The 21,581-nt window shown below is 45.5% G+C and overlaps 1 protein-coding gene across 1 annotated transcript; it reads right to left on the bottom strand.

The window, feature by feature from the left end:
- Positions 1–293: 293 nt before the first annotated feature.
- On the bottom strand, positions 294–21,358 carry atp10a (ATPase phospholipid transporting 10A). Its single transcript, XM_029147612.3, has 21 exons — positions 20,540–21,358; positions 18,426–18,630; positions 18,202–18,287; positions 16,941–17,047; positions 16,735–16,866; positions 16,477–16,607; positions 15,274–15,526; positions 14,971–15,188; positions 14,703–14,897; positions 12,252–12,810; positions 9,585–9,688; positions 9,038–9,164; positions 8,776–8,960; positions 7,924–8,284; positions 6,205–6,281; positions 5,441–5,566; positions 4,998–5,198; positions 4,455–4,535; positions 4,248–4,352; positions 3,147–3,334; positions 294–3,042 (listed from the first exon to the last, which is right to left on the bottom strand). Exons 1-21 carry the CDS (start codon positions 20,962–20,964, stop codon positions 2,433–2,435), a joined length of 4,476 nt encoding a protein of 1,491 aa, XP_029003445.1. The 5' UTR covers positions 20,965–21,358; the 3' UTR covers positions 294–2,432.
- Positions 21,359–21,581: the final 223 nt, after the last annotated feature.

The raw sequence follows: 21,581 nt of genomic DNA, 5'->3' as shown, positions 1-21,581 counted from the left end.
GTGACCCCGGGGAAAGGTCAAGGGAGGGGTCAAACACTCAGGACTTCTCACCTGTCTACATCAACAACCAGAGAAATACTGTATACCTTTGCGCAGTGTTGGCATAGCAACGTAATATGGTGTCAATGCTGTTTTTATCTACAAACAAGCCCCAACACCAGTTTTATTTTGAGCTATACAGCATGTTGAACCTCTACTTTGACTCCAAAGGCACCAAATCAATTTCTTTATATATTCATTATTGCCATAAAGATGTGGTATTAAAAACATAAAAACCAAACGCCGTAAAAAAATTGAGCAATGAAACTTTTTATTAAGCAACAACTACATTTTCCTGAACACGGGGAGAAAGGCCGCAATAGGTAAATACTTTATTAACAACTTTATTTTGTTCACAAATATCCTTGAAACAGAGAAACAGCCACAAAGAAAAACTCACTTCTGAACAAAAACCTAAAATTCCCCAAGCTGGTGATAAAGTGAAGAAGTGATTCGAGTGTTTCCAGCTCCCTCCTGGCTCAGACCGGACTGAACCAGGACATGTAACCATCTTAAGTCTACAGCATGTTTAGATTAAACCTTGAAGCATGAACTCGTGGCTCAACAGCAAATGTGAAACGGATACGTAGAACGCGTTCCTGCGAGGAACCTGTTAAAGTGGATTTGCAGAAAGGCAGCAGTGAATAGATTGAGCTTCACTCTGGCACAGAAAAGTGTGACACACACACACCCCATAGCACAGAACCAGACTGCAGAGTCAGGATCTGAGCAACATGCCACGAGATAGAGATGCAAAAAAAAAACAAAAAAAAAAACAAGGGGAGCAAAGAAACGGCGTGTGATCTACACCGACAGAAGGCTCCTCACTGAGCAGAGACACAAAGCCTTCATTAAATACAGATTCAGCATTAGAAGCAAACTCCGGGTCTGCATTTTCTTATCCAGTGTTAAGGCACATACTATTGCTTAGAAAACACAGAGATATAAATGATCTTTGGCAAATGACACACTTTACAAACACATACAAAGAGAATAAAGGTGCTGCTGCTCTGAACCAACCTCCAACATCTTACCAGACTTTTCCCAGTTTGCGGACGTAAGAATATTTCTTTCACACACTGAACACGTCAACAGCACCAACAATAATGGATGGGGATCCTGACACAATCCCTTCAAAGTGCTAAGTTCACACTACATCTTCTACATGGAGCATCTGAGTCAAAGCAGAGACCTTCTGAGCCCACTTGGTGCATGGAGCTAATGGAATGTCACGCTAGCTTGTTGTTGACAAAGGCTCAAAAGGGCCGTTTTGGGGATTTCATCTTTTTAGATGACAAACATAGCAATACAAGTGTTCAAAAGCAAAAACTCTCAACAGCTCCAATCTCACCTAAAGCTTGAGACAAAAAGACTCCAGTTTTGGTAGAAAGCAAATAAATATAACATGTAGCCTAAGACTTATGGGTCTTTGGAGGTGCTAGTGGGCAGATTTTCTCTTTACGTTTAGCCAAGTTTAAGGTCCACTTGTGTTTCCAATCACGATGCTAATCTACCCCAACCATCTGCAGGCTCTGGCCTCAGTTCCTGGTGCAGCGCTCTTGTGCGGATGTTAAGGCAGACAACAGGTAGCTCAGCACATGCACAGGAAATGGGGTGGGGGGCAGCTAGTATATATGGATGGTTGCCTGGAAACCCTATGATCCGGTCCAAACAAACATGGATTTCCTTTTTAATGCTGGGATGAGGTCTGTCTATTAAGACAATAAAGCTTTTCCCAAATACCAAACTATAAGTAAACTAGGAAACTGCCCGGCTGCTACTGTCCAGACAGCTTCAACGAGAGACATGCACACAGCATGATTTAGGATTACTTCTCAAAGTATGGAGTCTGAATTTGTCACCTAATGGGTGTCAAACCCATAAAGTTGTGTTCAAGAGCATACCCTATCAGTTAAAAAAGGCTTGTGAATCCGATCAAATGTCACTATTTTCTCGTTTTCTGCATTGAAATGTACTAGAACTCTGAAATAACCTACTCTAATGCGCCTTCCAACTATAAACATGATGCTGCAATGACTAAGGCTTGAGTGGAATGTGATCCAGGTTTTACAGGCAAAGATGGGAAAAAACAAACAAACTCTCCAACAACCCAGCATTGGAATGTCCCTCCTCCGCTCCTCCCTACATTAAAACCCAATCAGGAACCGAGATGCACTTACGTGAAGTAAAAATCAGGGTAAAAACTAAGCAAACGGGAAACATTCCAGTTCGCCCAAATTCCAACACTCAAAATAGCTTGAAACAAGTAAAACATAAAGTACCTATTTGCATTTTTCATAAAACAATTTTCTAGAAAAATACAATAAAGTTTGATTCTTAAAAAACTATCGTGCAAATTGGAGTTTGAAGGACGTATATAAAACTCTAAGACATCATAGGGTGGTGTGCAGCGAGTCCTCTGCCTTTGTCCTGTGTGCCTGGTGAAAGGCGTGGTCCGAGCCGAGCTTCTCCTCAGAGTTCCTCATGTATTTGACACAGTGAGAGTCGGTGTCAGGCGGCAGACTGAGCTGGACACTGTCTGAGGGGTTCCAGCTGGACAGCTCTAACGTCTTACGGAGACACTCCGAGCCTTTGGTAGGAGGGGAGTGCTGCTCTGTGGAGAGCGGAGCAGCATCTTTGGTGTAAGGGAGAGTGTCTGTCTCTGTGGGGACTAATGTGTAGCGATCCAAGAAGCCCTGCTCGCCGACTGTGGTCCCCGTCGGGCTTTGCCGACCCGTTTCTTCTTCTGTTTGTAAAACAGGTCCATGTTTGGTCTGTGTTGTCTTTGAGCCCTGGAAGCTCCTTTGGTCTTTTTTATTGCAGTCATTAGTGAAGGGCTTGGTGAGGGACAGGAAGGGAGGCCTGGCGCTGAGTGGAGACCCCACCTTGACCCTGCTAAGACTGAGGATGTTCCTGCGGGTTTCAGCGGGGAGTTTATCAAACTGCCTTCCCACTTGGACAGGACTGGGAAACAGCGTGCCTTGACACGCCCTGTAGAAATATCTGCAAAGAAAAGCCCAGATAGACATCAGGACATAACAGCAACGTTGTGGTAAACACGAACGGCGTCTGGCGTTAACAACCCTCGCAGACGTTTGAGCGTATACCTGGGCAACAGAGCCGAGAACGGCGTGACCACGCAGAGCAGGTAGAAGACGGGGTCCTGCAGCAGCCTCTGCATGGTCCAGTAAGGGTTGGAGGGCGAGTAGCAGGTGGGACAGGAGGCGTTGTAGCACAGAGCCACCGTGAAGAACAGCGCTACGCTGAAGCCGATGGAAAGCCAGTTCATCCAGGTCTAGAGGGGACACAAGGACAACGTCCTGAGGATTATCCTTCAGCAAATAGGTTTACAACAGATTAGAGTAAAACAGGAAAATGGAATTTCCAGAACATTTTATGACATTTTTCCATATTTCAAACAAGTAACTAGGTGAAGTAGACACTCACTGAATTATAATAATACTAGTTCAGACCATTAACCATTTGTCACCAGCTGTGATATCAACTTTGTGATGTTCCACTGCAGTGCTGCAAAATAAGCATGTCTAAACAGAGATTAATTATAATAAACGAGTGCAGTGGAAAACCACATCCAGCTCAGGCGGGAGCTACACCAACATTCCACGACTGGAAGACGCTCACTGCTTCATCTGGAACCACTGCACTTGTTTCACAAGTAAACGGCATGTGTCACAATAAACACTGTACAGTGGAGTATTGTCCCTCAAGCACATAATTAATTACAGCCATACAGCTTCTGTATGGGGGAACAATGGAAGCTCTGCCTCCTGTCACCTCCACTTCCTCTAATTGACTTTCATGCATATATTATGTTCCTGAGCAGCCACAGAATGGAGCACCTGTCATTTGAACATTTGGTAAATGTCTACCAGGGCTGTTCACTAGGAATCTTCCTGTGCGAGAGCGGCCGTCACATCCAGGCGAGTAGTTAGTGAAAAGGACATTATTCATGTGAGAAACTTGTCCGGCTAAATTTACACCTATAGCACAATGGGGGAAAAAAAGGTCAGACTCGATGCTTGGTCATAAATTACAAAAAGCTTGAGCAAGACTGCCAGGTCATTTATGAGAACCGTGCACAAGCAGGACTGCTGTAGACAGAGCTTGGCTGAAGGCAAACAGTCAGGCTCACAAACACAGAACTATCAGTTATTAACCGTTCTTTAGCCAGGCATTTTCTTTCTTACCCAGGTTTTGGTCTCAATGCCCAGGTGCAGCAGAATGGTAATTAATGCAAGGGTGGTGATAGGGGTTCCCCATGTAAACAGATCCACGTCAGAGTCAGCGTAGGCCTTGGGAGGAGGAGAGGAAGGGAGGTGGAAATGATGAGTGAGAAGCAACAAACCACAGATCACAAAGCTGATGGAAACGAGTACAAATACGACATGACTCACAAAATACGGGATGAAGAAGCAGATCAGACTTTGGTAGAAGGCATCGATCATGTTCATCCAGAACATGTATGGCTTATATTCCTGAAAGATGAAGATTCAGGGAGGTCATAAACCTCATCATTGTCACTGAGCAGAGGACAAATTCAGACCAGTGAGCGGCATAATAGGAAAAGCACCATCGTGAATGATTAAGTCAAAGAGGATTCGTTTAACCTCCACACACCCATTCAGAGCTAAGTGGACGTTTCTGTGCTTCACACATTAATCCAATCTACTCACAGCATAAACATGTATTATGTAAAAGTAAAAACGGAAATTAAAAGATGAGAAATATTAACCACATACATTACGGTCATGCTTTGTGATTTGTGATTTATTTTGGATCATAAATGTTTCCTTCATTGTGATGGAGATATGACACAACGACATGAGACCTATCTCAATGACAGCTGAGCTAAATTCATCTGATGGCAGATTGCTTCTTGTTCATAAAATTGGAACTAAGTAGTAGGTTACATTTTTGTAGAAGGTTTTGCCTCAGACCTCAGAGTTTTGGCCGTTCACATAGAGCTGAGGTAGATGTTGAAGAGTCTCCGCTGACACATCTTTGTCCAGAGTGCCGGTGATGAGTTGTGGGAAGGCAGAAAACATCAGGTTGAAGAAGATCAGATACCACTGGTCAATCATGGCTGAACCGGAGAATCCGCAATAGAACTGATACCAGAATATGAGAGCAACAAACATCTGTTGGGATAAAAAGGTGGAAGGGACAGTGAATGGCTAACATATTTACAGGTGTAGTATAATAATAATAATAATAATAGAACTTTATTGATCCCACATTGGGAATATGACTCTTTGCATTTTACCCATCCCCTGAGGGGAGCAGTAGGCTGCGATGCTCTACCAACCGAGCCACCAAGCCGAGTATGTTTCATTTCACAGTTACACTATGAGATCAGTGATGAATAGCAAAAGATGCATACAGCATTTTTGTAGAAGAAGTACAAAATCATGTTGGCCAGTCGGGAGTAGCACCAGTGTCCATGGACCAGCAGCAGCTTGTGGAGATACCGGAACCGTGGGAGAGCAAAGTCGCTTGCCATCACTGCCTGCGAAGACAAGCGAGAAACACAGTCAGTGGTAACTTTTTAAAGAGGAAAAAAATATCCAAACATTCAGACCACCTTGTGCCAGCTCTTTGTTAAACCTTTCTGACACTTTACATGGGTCACCATGATCTGTCCATGAGACAAATAACAGCTGACGCCTCATTGTGCGGTGCTGTAATAACGGCCCCGTAACCACTGCACGGGGAGAATGCGGGTTAATCATAACTGCAACGAGTGGTGGCCTCAGTCTAGAAATGTGGCTCCCTGCTCACCGTGGAGTCTCGAGGAGTGGCTGCCGTCTCATTAAGAGCAAATCTGATTAACAATGATTAATACTGCGGTCCAGTTAAGGACAGGATACTGGGACTTAAACAGATGTGCTACACAGCAGGGTGCTCGTAGAGCCTCCCCTGGAACTTAATTGGGATTGTCCATCATGCTTTGGCTGATCGCCTTGCTTCAGTTTGTTTCTGCTGCCTCTTCTAATGAAGCTACTTTGGTTTGGAGATTGAGGAGAAGTGATGCACATAGGGCAAGTAAAGCACCCTGGACATGCACCCCCCACACACACATATATATACACACACACACACATACACCCTCTATCTGACCTTGAGCCATCCCAGATTTCTCCTTACCTGCATGCCCTCCTGTCCTGATATCCCCACGCCCACATCTGCTACCTGGATCATGCTGACATCATTGGCCCCGTCACCTGAAATTAATATGGTAATAAAAAAGAAACTAGTTTGCTCAGATAGCAAACTATGTACATAGCTTTGAAATACATTCATGCATAATACACAGCAGGAGACTAGTTTGTCTGAAGGAACGTTGCCGAGTGTGGTGCCAGCCTCCCTGAGCTGGGCTGCTTTGTACTATAATCCTGATGACAGTAGCTACGTGTGTGTTTGCTGTTGTTTGGACCAGGTGTCCATCACAGGCGTCATTATTCCTCTGGTGGAGGCACAGCCAGACCTACTGGCTGTAGTGGCTGACGAATTCTGTGATTAATTTTTGGCTCCGCTTTGTGGCAGGTGGATATAGATCTTTTTTTTTGTCACAACAGGTGGTGGAGTGGGAGATGAAGTGTTGGCGGGCAAAGAACGTGGTGCTGTGAAAATAGTAAACAAGGCTGGAGCTGCAGCACAGGATGAGTATTAGAGGTAGGCGATGGTTTGCGTTGAACAAAGGTTACTAGTTTATGTCGGCTGCCAAATACTGGTACTGAGTGAAAATCTATTCAAACAATGGAGCTGCTGCAGATTTACTGTAAGATGCTAGTTGGTAGTTGGTATGCTAACTGGACTCTACCTCCACTGCTGTCTGTAAAGGAGAATTTAAAGATGCCTTGAAATGTACTTCATACAGTATGTGAGAGTTTAGTTGTCTCTGATAACAAATACGTTTAAAAAAAATGGCACAACTTGTCTTCAGCCCACACAGATTTGTGAGAAATTACTGAGGAACACAGACCAATCTGGAGGGGTGGAGTTTTGGAGTCCACTCATCCGAACTCTCGGTCACTTCTAAAATACCGTAACACACTTTAAGCGCTAGCCTAGTTGAACTGTGGGCAATGTAGAGTCTAGGTTTTAGACAAAGAAGACGAAATGCTACTAGTGGAGAGTTCCCATAATATTATTAGGAAACAAACACAAACTAGAAGGTGTAGCATAGTCTGTCAGCTTCACTGGTGAAGCTACAGAACACTACAGAGCTTGGGGAAGTCCAAAAAAAAACAAAAAACCCAAACAGATTCAAATGCAGGATTATATACAAATAATATAATTATAATTCAAGTCCACTCGAGGTTGAGCTGTAACAGTACACAGATATTAGAGCCTCACTATGCTGCGCTGTCCCCATAGAGCTATAAAACGAAAGTGTGTGCAGATGCAAGGTTTTCCCAACGTTATATAGCAAGGACGGAAAATCGCTTGTCTGGCAAAAAATGGGATCCTCCTGAGTGCAGCAGAACAAACAAACGGTAAACAGGGAAAAGACAGTCATAGGTCATGCTGACACCCTCATGTCACCTCCATAACTCCACAGCTTCATTAGTGTATAATTACTAAAGGTGCCTGATAATAACACAACAGATAAAATCCTGTGGTCACAGCAAGGGTGATATTGCGACAGGAGGAGCATTGAGGAACCTTAGCTTAAGTGAGGAAACCATGTTTATTTGTTTAAGAAGACCAGCTGTAGCAGAATTATCTGAAAGTAATGCACTGCAGGATACTAACTACGAATCATACAATACATTTCTATACAAGATGTATCTTAATATTCATATTCAGTCAAAGCTACACACATCAGCTTATGCATTACTGAACTGTTGGCCTGGTTCTTACCTATGGCCAGAGTCATGACCTTCAGCTTGTTCCGCACTAGCTTGACCACCATGCTCTTCTGCAAAGGTGTGGAGCGACAGCAGAGCACAGAGCGGCAGCTCCGAGCAACAGCCAGGAACTTGTCCTCCAAACTCTTGTCCAGCGCATAGGCCAAGGTGCGCCCATCAATTACCAGGCCTAGCCGATGCACCGTGAAGGGCGTGGTGTGGGAGGAGGAGGAGGAGGAGGAGGATGAAGAGGAATAGATGTCAAAGAGTGCGAGGTTAGTGTGCAGCGCCTTGGTGGCCGGCTCTGTTGAGCTGCAGAGGAATTTGGCCTGGATGTAGTGTAAACTCTCCTCCAGCAACAACGCACACGCCTCCTGGTTAAGAGAAAGGTACAGAGCGGGCCGAGTGTCAGGACCAAGACAGACATGCTTTATATCAAACTGTGTGACCTGCTTAACATCTGGCAAGCAGATGCTTCAACTGAACCGACATAAACAATGTCAGTCCTCAAATAACAGTCTCATGGCTTTGCTTTAATAATGCTGTTGTCTTTTCAGTGGGGGGGAACTTAAACAGAAAATACTTTAAAGTTTAGTTTTGGGAGATACATGTGTCCACTTTGGTTGAAGAACAGAGTGAATTTAGCCCTAGCAGCAGTTTTTCTTGGCATAGCTGAGAATAAACGCAGTGCAGGCGACGGCCTCTTTAACTTCACCTACTGGCAATGGTGAAGGTCCACGGTCAGTTAAATGACTGACATACAGCACAGAATGTCAGTTAATAGTAATGAGATCTATCTGCCACAAATTTCTTGTTTCAATGTTGAACAGATATAGTGCCAGCTCCCATGCCTACTTTCACTCACCTGAGAGTCAGCATTCAGAGTCAGTATCTCCTCCTCGGGGTCCAGCAGCTTGCAGGCGTACGCTATATTTACAGCCGTTTCCTGTTTATCACCCGTCAGCACCCATATCTGCAGGCCAGCCTTCCTCAGAGAAGCTATGGTTTCAGGCACACCGTCCTGCAGCCGGTCCTCGATGCCCGTCGCTCCTGTTTGTGAACACAAGTGAATGTGACAACATACTCCAATTTCAATGACATCAGGCGCCATGAGGTCTAACAATTACCTAAAAGTTGCAGGTTTGTCTCCAGTCGCAGCGCCGACTCAAAGAGCAGCTGCTCTCGCCCTTGAATCGATGTCTCAGCCTGCAGGTGACGTTGTAGCCAGCAGGCGTACTCCTCCTTGGTCAGAATCTGGCACAAAAAACAAAAGATGGATAAAAACACACACAAATGTCTTAAACCTTGGGGCAAAGTTGAACAGCGGCTCAGCTTCTAGCTTCTCCTTCGCCTACGTGGCAGAGCATGATCCATGGGAGAATGTGAGACCTTGAGAAGGTGTTTTATCACGTTGCCTTGGCGACGGCTTTGCAGAAGTCTGGATATAATGAGCCTGGTTTGTGAAATCATAAATTAACAGCCTTAGAAAGTGACACAGACTGCAGTTGAGTCACAAAGATTGTCACTTTGGACGGGCCAGCCCATTTGATCATCTGTGCCGGGCTACAAACACAAGCTGCCAGGCAGCCACAGACACACATCTCCAGCTTCTGGTAGTTTGATCAGGAGAGGCTTGGTTCAGAACTTCTTAGGTGCGTTGTGGAGCCATGTTACCTTTTTGGCAATGCACAGTGTGCGGAGCCCATCTGCAGCATACTGGTTCAGGTAGTTCTGGGTTCTGTATACGTTCTTCTTCTGACGCTTCCCTTTGGAATTACCTTAAAAATAGCAAAAGCAGATGAGTGAAGATCATCTATAAAGTAGGGTCAGAGGTTTGCCCTGATTCCCAGCCACAGGGCATATAGACCATGGACAAGAAACAGAGCCCACGGCTCCTGAAATGCAGCTTCCCGTTTCCCCCCAAGAGAATAAATATGAGTGATGATCATAAATGATTTTAATAGGACAGAACATCTAATAGCGTTTATCATGTTTTGAAGTATCAGATTCAGTAGAGTCTTAATTCTCTGGTGCAGAATGTCGGCCATCTTTCTGGCAGGAGGACGACGTACAAACAGATTGGCTTTATCAGTCTCTTGACACAGATGCACCAGCCAACACAGTGATCGCTAGCCATGTAATCCCACTAATAACACAACAGCTTGGCAGGCACTGCAACACATGCACCACCACGCAGAATTATTTTTACTGAGGAACAAATTAACAGAACACTGTCAGTAATCTAAAGAATCTAATGCTAAAGGGGATTTGTTTTTGAAGCCAGGACAAATAACAAAAAAAAAAACAACTTATGAAGCGTTTATATTAAAGTATAATTGCAGCTTATTGCTTTTTGCTGGAAGAACAAGGAGGAAAAATCCACCCAATACGAATATGTCATGAATACAAGAGAGTTCCTATGGAGTTTGGAGTGTGAGCACGCGTTTCCATTACATCCCATGTGATGTATTAGACATTTCACATTATTCTACAGACAAACAGGTGTAAGCAACACATTTGAGCCTCCTGCAAGTACTACAGTAGTAGTTGTAGTAGCAGCAGCAGCAGCAGCAGCAGCAAGGGTTTATCTGCTGCCACATAATTTACAGGTGGTCCAGAACCCGATGAGGAGACACAAAATTATTCATCTTTTTACCATTTGACCATATTAGTATTACTGTAAATATGAGGCTCACCAACTACCACTACCTGTCTGGCAGCTTGTGACGAATGGGTCAAGTCAAAACTGCTGTCTGCCAGAAACAACATGACGAGAGCAGTTACGAGTTAAGCCAAAGCAGAGGTGTGAGTGATGCAAGCAAGCAAATAAATAAGCTTTGGAGCTGCTGAGTTGAGTGATAATATTTTTAGGACCAATCCTTGTACATTAGATGTTGTCATTATAAAAATACTGATAATAAAACTGATAATCGCTGCTGCCATATTGGTATTAAGATGCTGTACGTCCAGTGCATAAGATACAAAATCAAAATGTCAAATCTGCACCATTTTAATAGGAAGTTCTCAGTTCACTATAAAAATCAAAATGTCACTGCTGGTAAATGGGAGACTTGAGGCTGGATGCCTCGTAGGTCCCCAGCTCAGCTTCTAACCCCCCCAGCCCCACAGTCTACCTCCATATGCAATGTTATTACTGTGACGTTGAACAACTTCCTCATCGCCTCAATGGGCCCATTATAGAGCGCTGTGTTATGAGGAGGCCCAACTCATACTGCATCCTAATTGGCTGATTTTACCCAATGGTAAAACAAAGCAGTGACCTGTCTGTGTGAGGACACACCCTGTCAGCCATTAACACTGCTGAACTGAGACACAAAGTGTATGTGTGGGACTGTCTTCATAGTCTCTCCCTTCTAGTGAGCAGCAGCAGCTCTGTGAATTTTAAGTAAGTGCAAAGTTCTGAAGAAAGTCCCACTGTGCCAGCGCAGACATTTCTCTGTAGCGACCATTAAAAATGGTAATCAATCAGACCGGCCGTGTCCCTAATGCAAAGGAACAGTGTGCCCCCTCACAATGGTAAATCAATACAATAAATCATACCGTAATAAAGAATTTTTCCAAACGACGGTAATAAGCATTAGCAAGGAAAAACGGGATAGGAGAGCATTCCTCTAGTGTTGCAGTTAACAAGTCTGCAGTCACTGTAGGACGATGATTTAGCTGTAAAGCATTTTTCTGTGAAGCAGAGTTGCTAATGAACAGGAGGAACCCACTCGGCAGGGTCTAGAATGTGTTTGGAATCAATTAATTACCCACCTAAAGAGACAGTGTGCTTTCACTGAAGGCTAGTCCAGATGTTTTGTTAGACAGGGCGATTCGTCCGTCAAAACAGAAATTTGTGGAATAAATGTCAACTATTTATGGAGCTTTTTAGAACCTCGCTCCTGTGTAAATGCTGAATTGACAAAAGGGAAACCATGATGTCTGAACAGCAACAAGCTCTGGAAAAAGCTTTAGAGAAAGATGAACTTTCTTGAACTGTCATTGTACAATACATTTTGGAGGCACTTCATATTCCATGTAACTTTACAGCTTTAGTTTCTAGTTGCTTTTACTAAATCTATTTTTTTGTGTTGCCTGTGTTTCACTTGGTTTTTTTCGTGTGTAAGTGACATAAGTAAGTGTGACGCTAGGACCACAAACTAAACACAGCGACACAGATCTGATGATGAACTGTCCTGCATTATGGTCACAATGTGGAGAAATCATTCTGAGACTGATACTGGCTATAATTTGGATTTCTGTAATCTATGTACTATCTATAAACTCCAAGTATTTATTGCAGTGAAACATGCATCTGAGTGTTTAGTACATTCCTACCTGTGTCTGGAGGTTTGATGAGGTCCATGATGACAGAGTCTGCTCCTTTAGTGTACACTGTGATTTGATCGGTCAGAGGGTGTCGGACCACCACCGACATGCGTTTCCTGGTTGAGTCGAAGCCCAGCGTGTGGAGCAGTTCAAAATTCAGCTTCCCCAGATGCGGCAGCTCCACCGTCACCTGGTCAGGGAGGCGTCCAACCAGAGAGCACTTGTAGGCTTTGGCAGCGTAGACCAGAGCGGCTTCGTCGGGCGACTCGGCCTCGTAGCGCAGCTCACCTTCTTCCAGGGTCAGCGCCTTCGCGTCATAACAGAGGGGGACGGGGCTGAAGGTGTGGTCCAGGCCTCCAGAAGGATGCTCCTCATCCAGTTTGGTTAGCGTGCTCTCTGCAGAGGGGGAGGACAGAAGACTGGAGCAGCCCTTGTTGGAAGAACGGTTTGTGATGAGGCTGGAGGAGCTGCTGTTGTTGGAGCCTGAGGTTAGTCGACTGGGCGTGAAGCGTTTGATAAAGTCCTCAATGGTCTTGACCGGAGATTTCAGCTCAAACCTCATCCGGACCTAAAGAGAAATAAGAAGACATTTTTGTTTATGATTAAAACAAAGGTTGAGAATTTCTGGTGTTCTGACACACTGCATTTGTTCCTAAATTTAATAAACATCTAACCCAGAGAGTTGTCTATGGGAGAAAAGCAGGGTAATTTGAATCGCTGGCACTGAACCAACATCAGACAGAGTCAACTGGGTGGACTGACTTGAATAAGAAACCTCTGGTGTACCGAGCAACAAAAATAGCAGGAGAAGGAAGAAATCAGGAGGCTTTAACTAAACTTAATATGCATTTCACCTCAGATTCCTCTCATACAGTAGATGCTGAGCCTTATGTCGTTTCATGTTTCTAGTTGAACACAAACAAACCCCTGAAGTCGGTAGGGATCTTTTGATCCTAAAATGTCTTCAGGGTACAGCAAATACCATGAATATGGCCTTGATGCATCCATCTGTCCTGTCTGTCCAGCCAAGACATCATCGGTTTTAGACTAAGGTTGTTAAATTCGTAAACATGATTTATTTCATAATGCATCAAGGTACTAAATACATGGAACCTGGCACTGGCAGCCAACAGCTTTCTCCAGAGGGATACAGCACGGTACTGTACAGAGAAGTTGGCATATGAACTGTATATCAGATGTTATTTGGAAACGCTTAGCTTAGAAAGACGGTCATATGGCAGATGAATCATTTTAGCCTCGCGGTACAGGAGACTTCAGCACTGATAACGACACACGTCTCACTCTGATCACTCATCCCAGTGCAAAGTAACAACAGCAGGGCGTGCGCTCGACTCTTGAGTTCTTGTGGCTGCAGGAGCTTTGTCACACATATAGATATAAATCACGCAGCTGCCGGGTTAGCCACAAGGACATCTCAATAAAATGTGAACAATTACTTTGGCACAAAGGGCAAAGACGCACAAACAGAAAGGAGACTGAAACACAGCCGCTTCCTCCGTGAAGATTTACATTTACATAAATCTTAGCAGATAACCTCCAAACAGAAGCACAGGAATATAAATTATGTGTCACTGCACAAGGCTTAATCTTACCAGTCTTGTGCCTCTGACATGCGGGACACTGAGGTGGTGCAGAGTGTGTGGCAAGGAGAGAATGTCACCTCTGAACAGGACAACCACACCCAGACTCGCACGAAGAAACACAAACGAAACAAAACACGGATACACAACTGCGCAACATCAAAACTCTTACAGTAAAACAGTGAAAGCTAGAGTACAGTATGTGCAAGAACACGTTTTAGACGGTTTGTGTGTTGTTATAGAACAAGAGCCAAAAAAATGCAACAATTGAAATTCTTTTAGTCAAAAGATGGAAACTACTCCCATGTTGTTCAAAAACAGGTAAACAAATGTGCCACATTTGTTTTGGGATGATAAAGTTCATAATAGGTCTCTTAAGGGTGCTTCAAACATCCCATGGTTCAAGATCTTAATATTCTCAAGTATTAGTCTCTTTCGTATGCTGCTGGAAACAAACAGGCATAACTTCACAGCTACAAAACCACCAGCAACTGCTTCAAAGGGGTGAAAAAAACAACAAATAACCCCAACTTCTTTGTAGCCATGTTGCATTTCTGAATCTTTTCTTTACATCTAGTCTGGTTCACCAGGTGTGTCCTGGACCACGACTCCCCGCTGTGTGTGTGTGTGTGTGTGTGTGTGTGTGTTCTGTTGACTCTGGCAGAAGGGAAACCATTTATATGTTTGTCAGCAGTATAATACTAGTTCATCGTCTTCAACTGTCATACAGACGATTCAATTACAGTAATTAAACACACACACATACTAAGATCTGGGTGGTAAAGTACGACTATCTGGCAGCATATCTGACTAAATCTAAAGACAATAGTCTATTAACTTAAAAGTTGGCTGGTTTTACCTTCTGTCTGGGCTGGTTGGGGGAGGACACCACCACAGTGTTGCAGATGGTGAGAGCGATGAAGAAATCGATGGTGTCAGAGAGGTCAGAGGGCAGCTGGGACATGGGCTGGCTGTGGAAGCGCATAAAGTCCATCTGACTGCTGCATTCGTTGACTTTGTCTAAGAGCTGAGGGTCAGGGGTGATGTCTTTCTCCTGCAGGACAGAACAGAGTCACCATCAGCACAAAGTGGCCAGCACACAGTGGGAGGACAGGGATGTTACAGACCATGGGGCTACTGAAGGCCGTGTGCTTGGACAGGATGCTGGCTCGCTTGGCCTCCGCCCTGCTGCCTGTCCTGCGGTGGGACTTGGTGCTCTGGGAGCGCAGCACCACCCGGGCACTCTGGTGACTGGTCACGCTGTCCCGCCGGGGCAGGGTGCCACCGTGGGACGTACACTCCTCTTCCTCAGAATCTATCTCCTGGTACATGGCAAGTCTTCTAGCTGTGTTTCACAGACACAGGACGTTGTGACGTACAGTAACTGCCAACTGTAACGGCGTGGTGTGTATTTCAGCGGCGCGTCTCACCATTGGCATCGTGGGAGTACTCCACCCCTGTTACAGTACAGCGGCGGAACACCATCTTGTTCTCTGTCAGGGTGCCTGTCTTGTCAGAGAAGATGTATTGCATCTGGCCAAGATCCTCAGTGATATTAAGAGCTCTGCACTGCAGGTGGGAGTCTGTCTCCTCATCGTACAGGTCCATGTCCTGATGGATGAAGTACACTTGGCAGATCTTGACAATCTCAATCGACACAAAAAGTGAGATGGGTATCAGGACCTAAGAGAGAAGACAAGGCCTGATAATTGTAAGTGCTTATTATGTTAAATAATCATCCTACAATGGGGAATATACAAGAAATGTAAAAAAATCAACTATCTGTTGGCTTCTATTTTATTGACTTCATCTAAGCCCTGTGTTGTGTTAGGGGCTTCTCACTGTGAGGAAGCAGCTCTCCACCAACAGTCGTTATTTAATGCCACTACTATTACGAGAAAAAAAACAGAAAAGTAAGAAGTGTCTGGTTCTGTGGTACTGGGCTTCACTGTGGGAGTGCAACAATACATTGATATTCTGCAGGGCAAAAACATCAGTACTGTAGTAGGTCAACAGGTGTCAGTATGTCCACCTTCATGTCTGCTGGGAAACATGGAATCACTAACAGACCTAAGCAGATAACCAGCGTCAACGTGCAGAAGGAACTAAATCCATGCAGCAGGGTATTTTAAATTTATGCAAGTGGATAAATAAATAAATAAATGAGCCAATAAAAGGAGAAACCAGTCATTTTGAGAGGGACGATTCTAGGGAACATTTTTGGAAAGCAGTTGTGGAGAAATGAGTCATAACTTTTGGGAGGGCAGTTCTTTGCTCAGTGACTGTGCCTCTGCACCAACATGGCTGTGAGCTCCCAAAGCGTCAACAAGCTGCTATCCCCACCGACTTCATGCTCATTTCCAAACTAGCTGCAGCACAGAACAGGGAGGGATTTGTCAACTTTCTGCAGCAAGCAAATCAAAACAAAAAAAACAGAGCAAACCTCCACTGATCTTTTATCCGATAACATTTCACTGCTTAAAGCACACATTTGCTTTTAGCTTAGTCAGAGTAAATTAATAAAACATTCAAATAAAGTGGTGACACACGCCTTAGGGGGCTGAAATAATTATGTTCAGTGAGAGAAAACAAAACCGTGTGAAAGTTTATTTATGCTCGTCTCCGACTCCTACCTGAAAGACTATGATCATGGTGAGGAAGAGATAGATCGCTGACATGATGGGTGACAAGTCGGTCCCATCTGGACCAAGAACGTCAAACACGGGTCTCTTATCTCCGTACTGAAACATCCACAGACCATGACCTGAAACAGCAACACAAGGTCAGCACAGATAAACCTACTGACCGACACAGTCAAGCAAGTACAGGCCTGCAGATATTAGAAACGTCTCCCCTGGATCAGGAACAATCTGATATACCAAGTTACGCACCCACGGCAGCAAACAGGCACATGACCAGCAGGATGATGACACACCAGAACACATCTACATTCATCTGTCGCTCCAGTTTACTGCGCTTGTAGCGCGGGCCGTTGTTGTTGAGCATGGCTTTGGTCTCGTGACCTGCGGGAACACGCGGCGCGTTAGCCGTGGACGCCAAGAGGTGGAACATCACACGTGGCGGTTCTGTTGAAAACCTGCGTAGATGACGATTCCCACGGCCTCCTCCGTGTTCCGGATGGTGCAGCCTCGCAGCAGCAGGTTTTCCTTGTAAAGTGCATCTCTTCTGCCGCTTCGATGGATTCTGTCCGAGTAAAAAACGCATGAAACTACCTTATTTGTCATCATCAAACAATGTCACAATTATCACGGTCATGTCTTCTTGCGGAGGTGAAAAATACTGATGCTCAGGGTGAGATTAAGTATCTCTCTGTACCCGAGCCAGATCAGTCTGGCCTGCGGAGAACCTCAATCGATCACACTCCAAAGCACGGTGGACCTCCCTCAGCAGGAGCCCACGTCTCAGCACAAATCCCCCTCTGATACACAAGTAGTGATTGCTCCACAGAAACTCCCTCCGGCCTGAATTCAGCCAGCCAATTCCCTGCTTCGCTGACCCTCAGATCTCACGTCGGGCTCGTTTAAAGCCTGCCAAGCTCATGTAGAGCACTGATGCCATACAAAGACTGAATCTGACTCTCAACCAGCGCCGCAAACATAGGTACAAAATAAAAAAAGGATCTAAGCTCGTAATATCCATTCTGCCCCAGCTATCAGAAATATGTCAGTTAAATAAAGTCTAACTAGGGGCAGGACGTAACATTCTCTTGGACAGTAGCTGCTTTCAAAGCCACACAACTATCAGCTTGTTTACCAACAGGAATGTTCATCCTATTTGGCCTCTGACAGCAGACTGGCTGACACGTCACCCGTATAGATTAATACCAGTGTCCCTGAGCTCCAAGCCGCTGTACTTCACACACACAGCGTCTCACTTGATAACTCGCGCGGTTGAAAGTCACTAGTAACGCGCCGAGTGTTTTCCCTCCTTGGAAATCGGCGAGGACGGACTTGATGCAATTATACGCAATAATAAAACACTGGCAGGACAACTGGGCCACTGTGCCCTGTAGCCCACTGTAGCCTGGCAACTGAGTATCTGCAGCATCTGGTCTCCTTCTGAACAAAGAATAAATGTCATCATCATGTGAGCGCAGGTCAGCCCAGACAGTTGGCTGCAGGCTCAGAGGAAGTTTCCCCTCTCCTGCTTCACACAAACTCATCTAAAACATCCCGGGGAGAAGAAACATGCAGACACACTTGGTGTGTAGCCAGGTCTCTGAGAGGTCCCACAAAAGAAAATGTTTTACAAACAACTATTCGTGTTGTTATGGGAAGTATTTATTGATTGAGCTCCGTGGACCCTGGACGAACACACCAAGCTAGGACAATACTCACATGTATCCTCGGAATCTGTTCAGGTCATTGTTGGGCTTTTCACATTCAATCACACTGTTGTACTTCAAGGGGTCAAAGTCACAATCCTGCAAGCAAAACATCAACATCAGCAACAAAACCTCTGTCAATGAACGTCAACTGGATAACGATGGAGGCTCCTCGGGCCATGAGACACACGGGAGCAGCTTGAAGCAACTGGTCCCAGTAAGGACGCAGACACTGACCAGTTCGAAGAAGCTGCGGACGACCTGCCTCTGCTTCAGGTTGGTCTCCCCATCTAATGTGGCCGTCTCGATGTGGCACAGGCGGTCGGGGTCGCTGGAGCTCAGCAGCAGGACGTCGGCAGGGAGGATCTCGTTGCATCGCAGCTTGATGAAGTCTCCCACCCGCACCTCCTTCCAGTACTTCTCCACGTAACGCCCCTCCGCCCTACCAGGACGACACCAGGCAAAAAGGGTTGGCGCAAACTGCTTGATGAAAGGTGCCGTGCTATTGTCTTCAGTAATTGCTGCTTCCATTTACATATATAGAAACAATCAACACAGCTTTCATAAATCTAGAGGCGACCGCAAATACTTTATGAATGAAGGCAGCTTGTTCGTTGGTGCCGAGGCCGATGCAACAACTGAAAACTGTGCGAGTTCCACACACTTTTTACTCAATAATTGGATTATTTGACTTTTTTAAGGACTCCAACTAACAAGAATCCACTGTCTCATGTCACAACAACATCTTTGCCACAAGACAAACACTGAGGAGATTCTCAGAGCTTTTCTATCTTTAGCCCGTGTCTCAGCTGACTGATTCATCTCACCACAAAATGACTTTGTGGTGTTATGGTAGGACGCGGTAACATGATGTCATTATTGTACATGCTTAACCATTAATGTGCAGTAAAAAACCGAGGACGGACAACAGCTCAATCAATTTGTGCTAATTGCAGCCGTGGTTTAATAAACCAGGAGCCTGGCTGAAGCGGGAACTGTGGCAGGTAAATTATTGCATTTCTCCAAGGTAAAAGTGAAAAGAAAAAACAAAATATAAATAACCTACACATTAATGACTCACACCCTCTATGAAATACTCTCCCTTGAGTTTTGTCAATTAAATGCATACGGTGGCATCACAAGCAGAAAACCAGCAGAACAGAGGTCTGTTGCACTCAAACTTTAAATTGATTGTTCAATATCCTTCCTATTTTTCTATTGCCTGACTTATGTCTCGAGGACAATAAATAAACTCTCCAAAAGGTGCAGGCCACAACAGTAAGACAGTTAAGTGACCCACATTTAAGTAGCCTCAAAACAAACAGACAAACACCTATAGCTTGAAGCAGTCAACGAACCAAATCCGTAACAATGCTGAAGGATCAGTTGCTTTAAATAAAGCAGCCTGCATGAAACCTGAACTAAAACTACAAAGTTAAACTTGAATGAAAACATAAAGGAGTCCTTAGGAGACGCTTCAGGCAAATATTTTCACAATCACTGTTTATGCAGAAATACAGAAACTCTGTGCAGGCTGGGTGTCTACAGCCTGCTGGGCCACACGTCATTTATCTCCCATTCCTTACAAATTAGCTGTCAAACCGGTGGATCAGTGAACTGGAGGCAGCCTGCTGCAAACGTGTGTTTACATTACTGCAAACTACATTTACTCATTTCTGAATCCGTGACGTGAATGGGTGAACAGATTCTACATACATGTGTGCTCTATGTAAATACAACCGCTGCAAACAGGAGGAGTGGGCTCCTCGGCTTAAGCAAATGCTTCATAAGGGGAAAAGCAAAAACAACGCCGACACGCATCAAGTTAGTGTTGGACAGGTAGAGAAACACAATCGTGCCACAGCTGAAGAAAACGCGCCTGTGTCCGGCCTTGACAGAAGAACCCGGGTCAGGTTTTAGCTGAAACTTGGGGAGCTGCTAAACACTGAGCCTTTTGATTATCATGAATTATGCTCTGTACATGGGCAACAGTGCTGCTTTTCATTAGCAAAACACACTGTGCACATACAGACGGAGGAAAATAGTTAGCAGAGAAAGCTCGGGGCACAAAGAGGAGGCCAGGCTTCATAAGGGCGAGATCTGTAGAATGCAGCAGGGTTGTGGATGAAAAGGCTGACGCTTTCACCGGTGATGACGTGTAAGACAGGTGTGGGCCACATCTGAATCCACGGTGGAGGCATCTGAGTCACCTGCACCTTCTGGCAAAGAGAACCTGGCCCCCATCGTTTCCACGCTACCTGCAGCAGCTGATGCACGGAAGCAGCGGAGGACCGTTACAGACGCGACGCAGCAACAGCTGGACGCTGCCGGGACGGAGAGGCCCCGCTTACCTGCCGTACACCAGGCAGTCCATGTGATTGATCTCTTTATCCGACCGGTGTCTCCTGTAGTCCTCCCACAGGTCCTTGATGGCAGTGACGGACAAAATGAAAACCACGGGAGCCAGGGCGAGCTCTGGCTGAAAGGCGTTGACAACCGGGACAAAATTCAGCAACGCGATGAACACAAAGTAAACATTGGCGAAGCGGTGAAACTGCTCGAAGAGGTTCTTGGGCAGGAAGGACAGCACCGTGTACTTGGTGGTCTTAATCTTGTTGTTTGCATAGTGTCGGTTGGGGCTTTCCTCCCCCTTGGAGGGGTCGTGCCGTATGCTCGCGTGGACCGTCCTGGTTTTGTTCTCCTTGGCTTTCTTCTTTCGCTGCCGTCGCGCTTTGGACGCCGCGTTCGTCCCGGCGTCTCCGCGCTGCCGCGCCATCGCCCGTCGCTGCTTCAAACTTTCCCACAGTTTAGCTCGTCGCGTCCTCTCATACGAAACCACGCCAGCGGAGCAGCTATGTTATCATTCTTTCACCGTGAGAAGAAACGCCGTCGCCGGGTCTTTGCTTGTTTATTCACGCGAACGGCTCCTTTCCATCCATAGCGACTCCTCTTTTCGCGAGTCACCAAAAACTTTTGCCTGTTTAGCTTCTCTTTTTTTCCCCCTGCTGCTGGGAAGGATGCTGCGATAGTAGCGACGCGCAACAGCTCGACGCCTGATTTGTAAACTATGTGGATGGGCTTCGCTCGGCGGCCGCGTGCCGCTGCTGCTTGTGTAGATCAGCGGGCGCGCGCAGGCTGCGCACAAACAGGACGTTCGTCAACGGGTCAAGGGTCGCGCTTCTCAGGAAATCTGACCCTCAGGCCCCTCCTCGCTCCAACCTGGGCTGTTTTTTGTGTGTCTCCAAGTGCCACGCGGTCTGATTGGAGTTTACACAGGCCCACAGGAAGAAGCCGAGCATCGAGAGTGGGACGGACGTCACGCAGGTCGGTGGGAGACGCAAGGTAAAGGTTGAGATTTTTGAATATTACTTTATTGTTATTTATTCGTAACAT

The sequence above is a fragment of the Betta splendens genome, chromosome 4 (assembly GCF_900634795.4).
Source record: "Betta splendens chromosome 4, fBetSpl5.4, whole genome shotgun sequence".
Taxonomy (NCBI): Eukaryota; Metazoa; Chordata; class Actinopteri; order Anabantiformes; family Osphronemidae; genus Betta; species Betta splendens.
This window is presented reverse-complemented; position numbering and strand designations above follow the sequence as displayed.

What these genes read in the sequence shown, in the direction of transcription:
- atp10a (XM_029147612.3), bottom strand. Translation starts at nt 20,964, where the DNA reads ATGGCGCGGCAGCGCGGAGACGCCGGGACGAACGCGGCGTCCAAAGCG. An exon ending in GGTCATGACTCTGGCCATAG is followed by an intron (nt 6,282 to 7,923) that starts GTAAGAACCAGG and finishes TATTAATTTCAG; the next exon opens with GTGACGGGGCCAATGATGTC. An exon ending in GCATTGAGACCAAAACCTGG is followed by an intron (nt 3,335 to 4,247) that starts GTAAGAAAGAAA and finishes TGTCCCCTCTAG; the next exon opens with ACCTGGATGAACTGGCTTTC.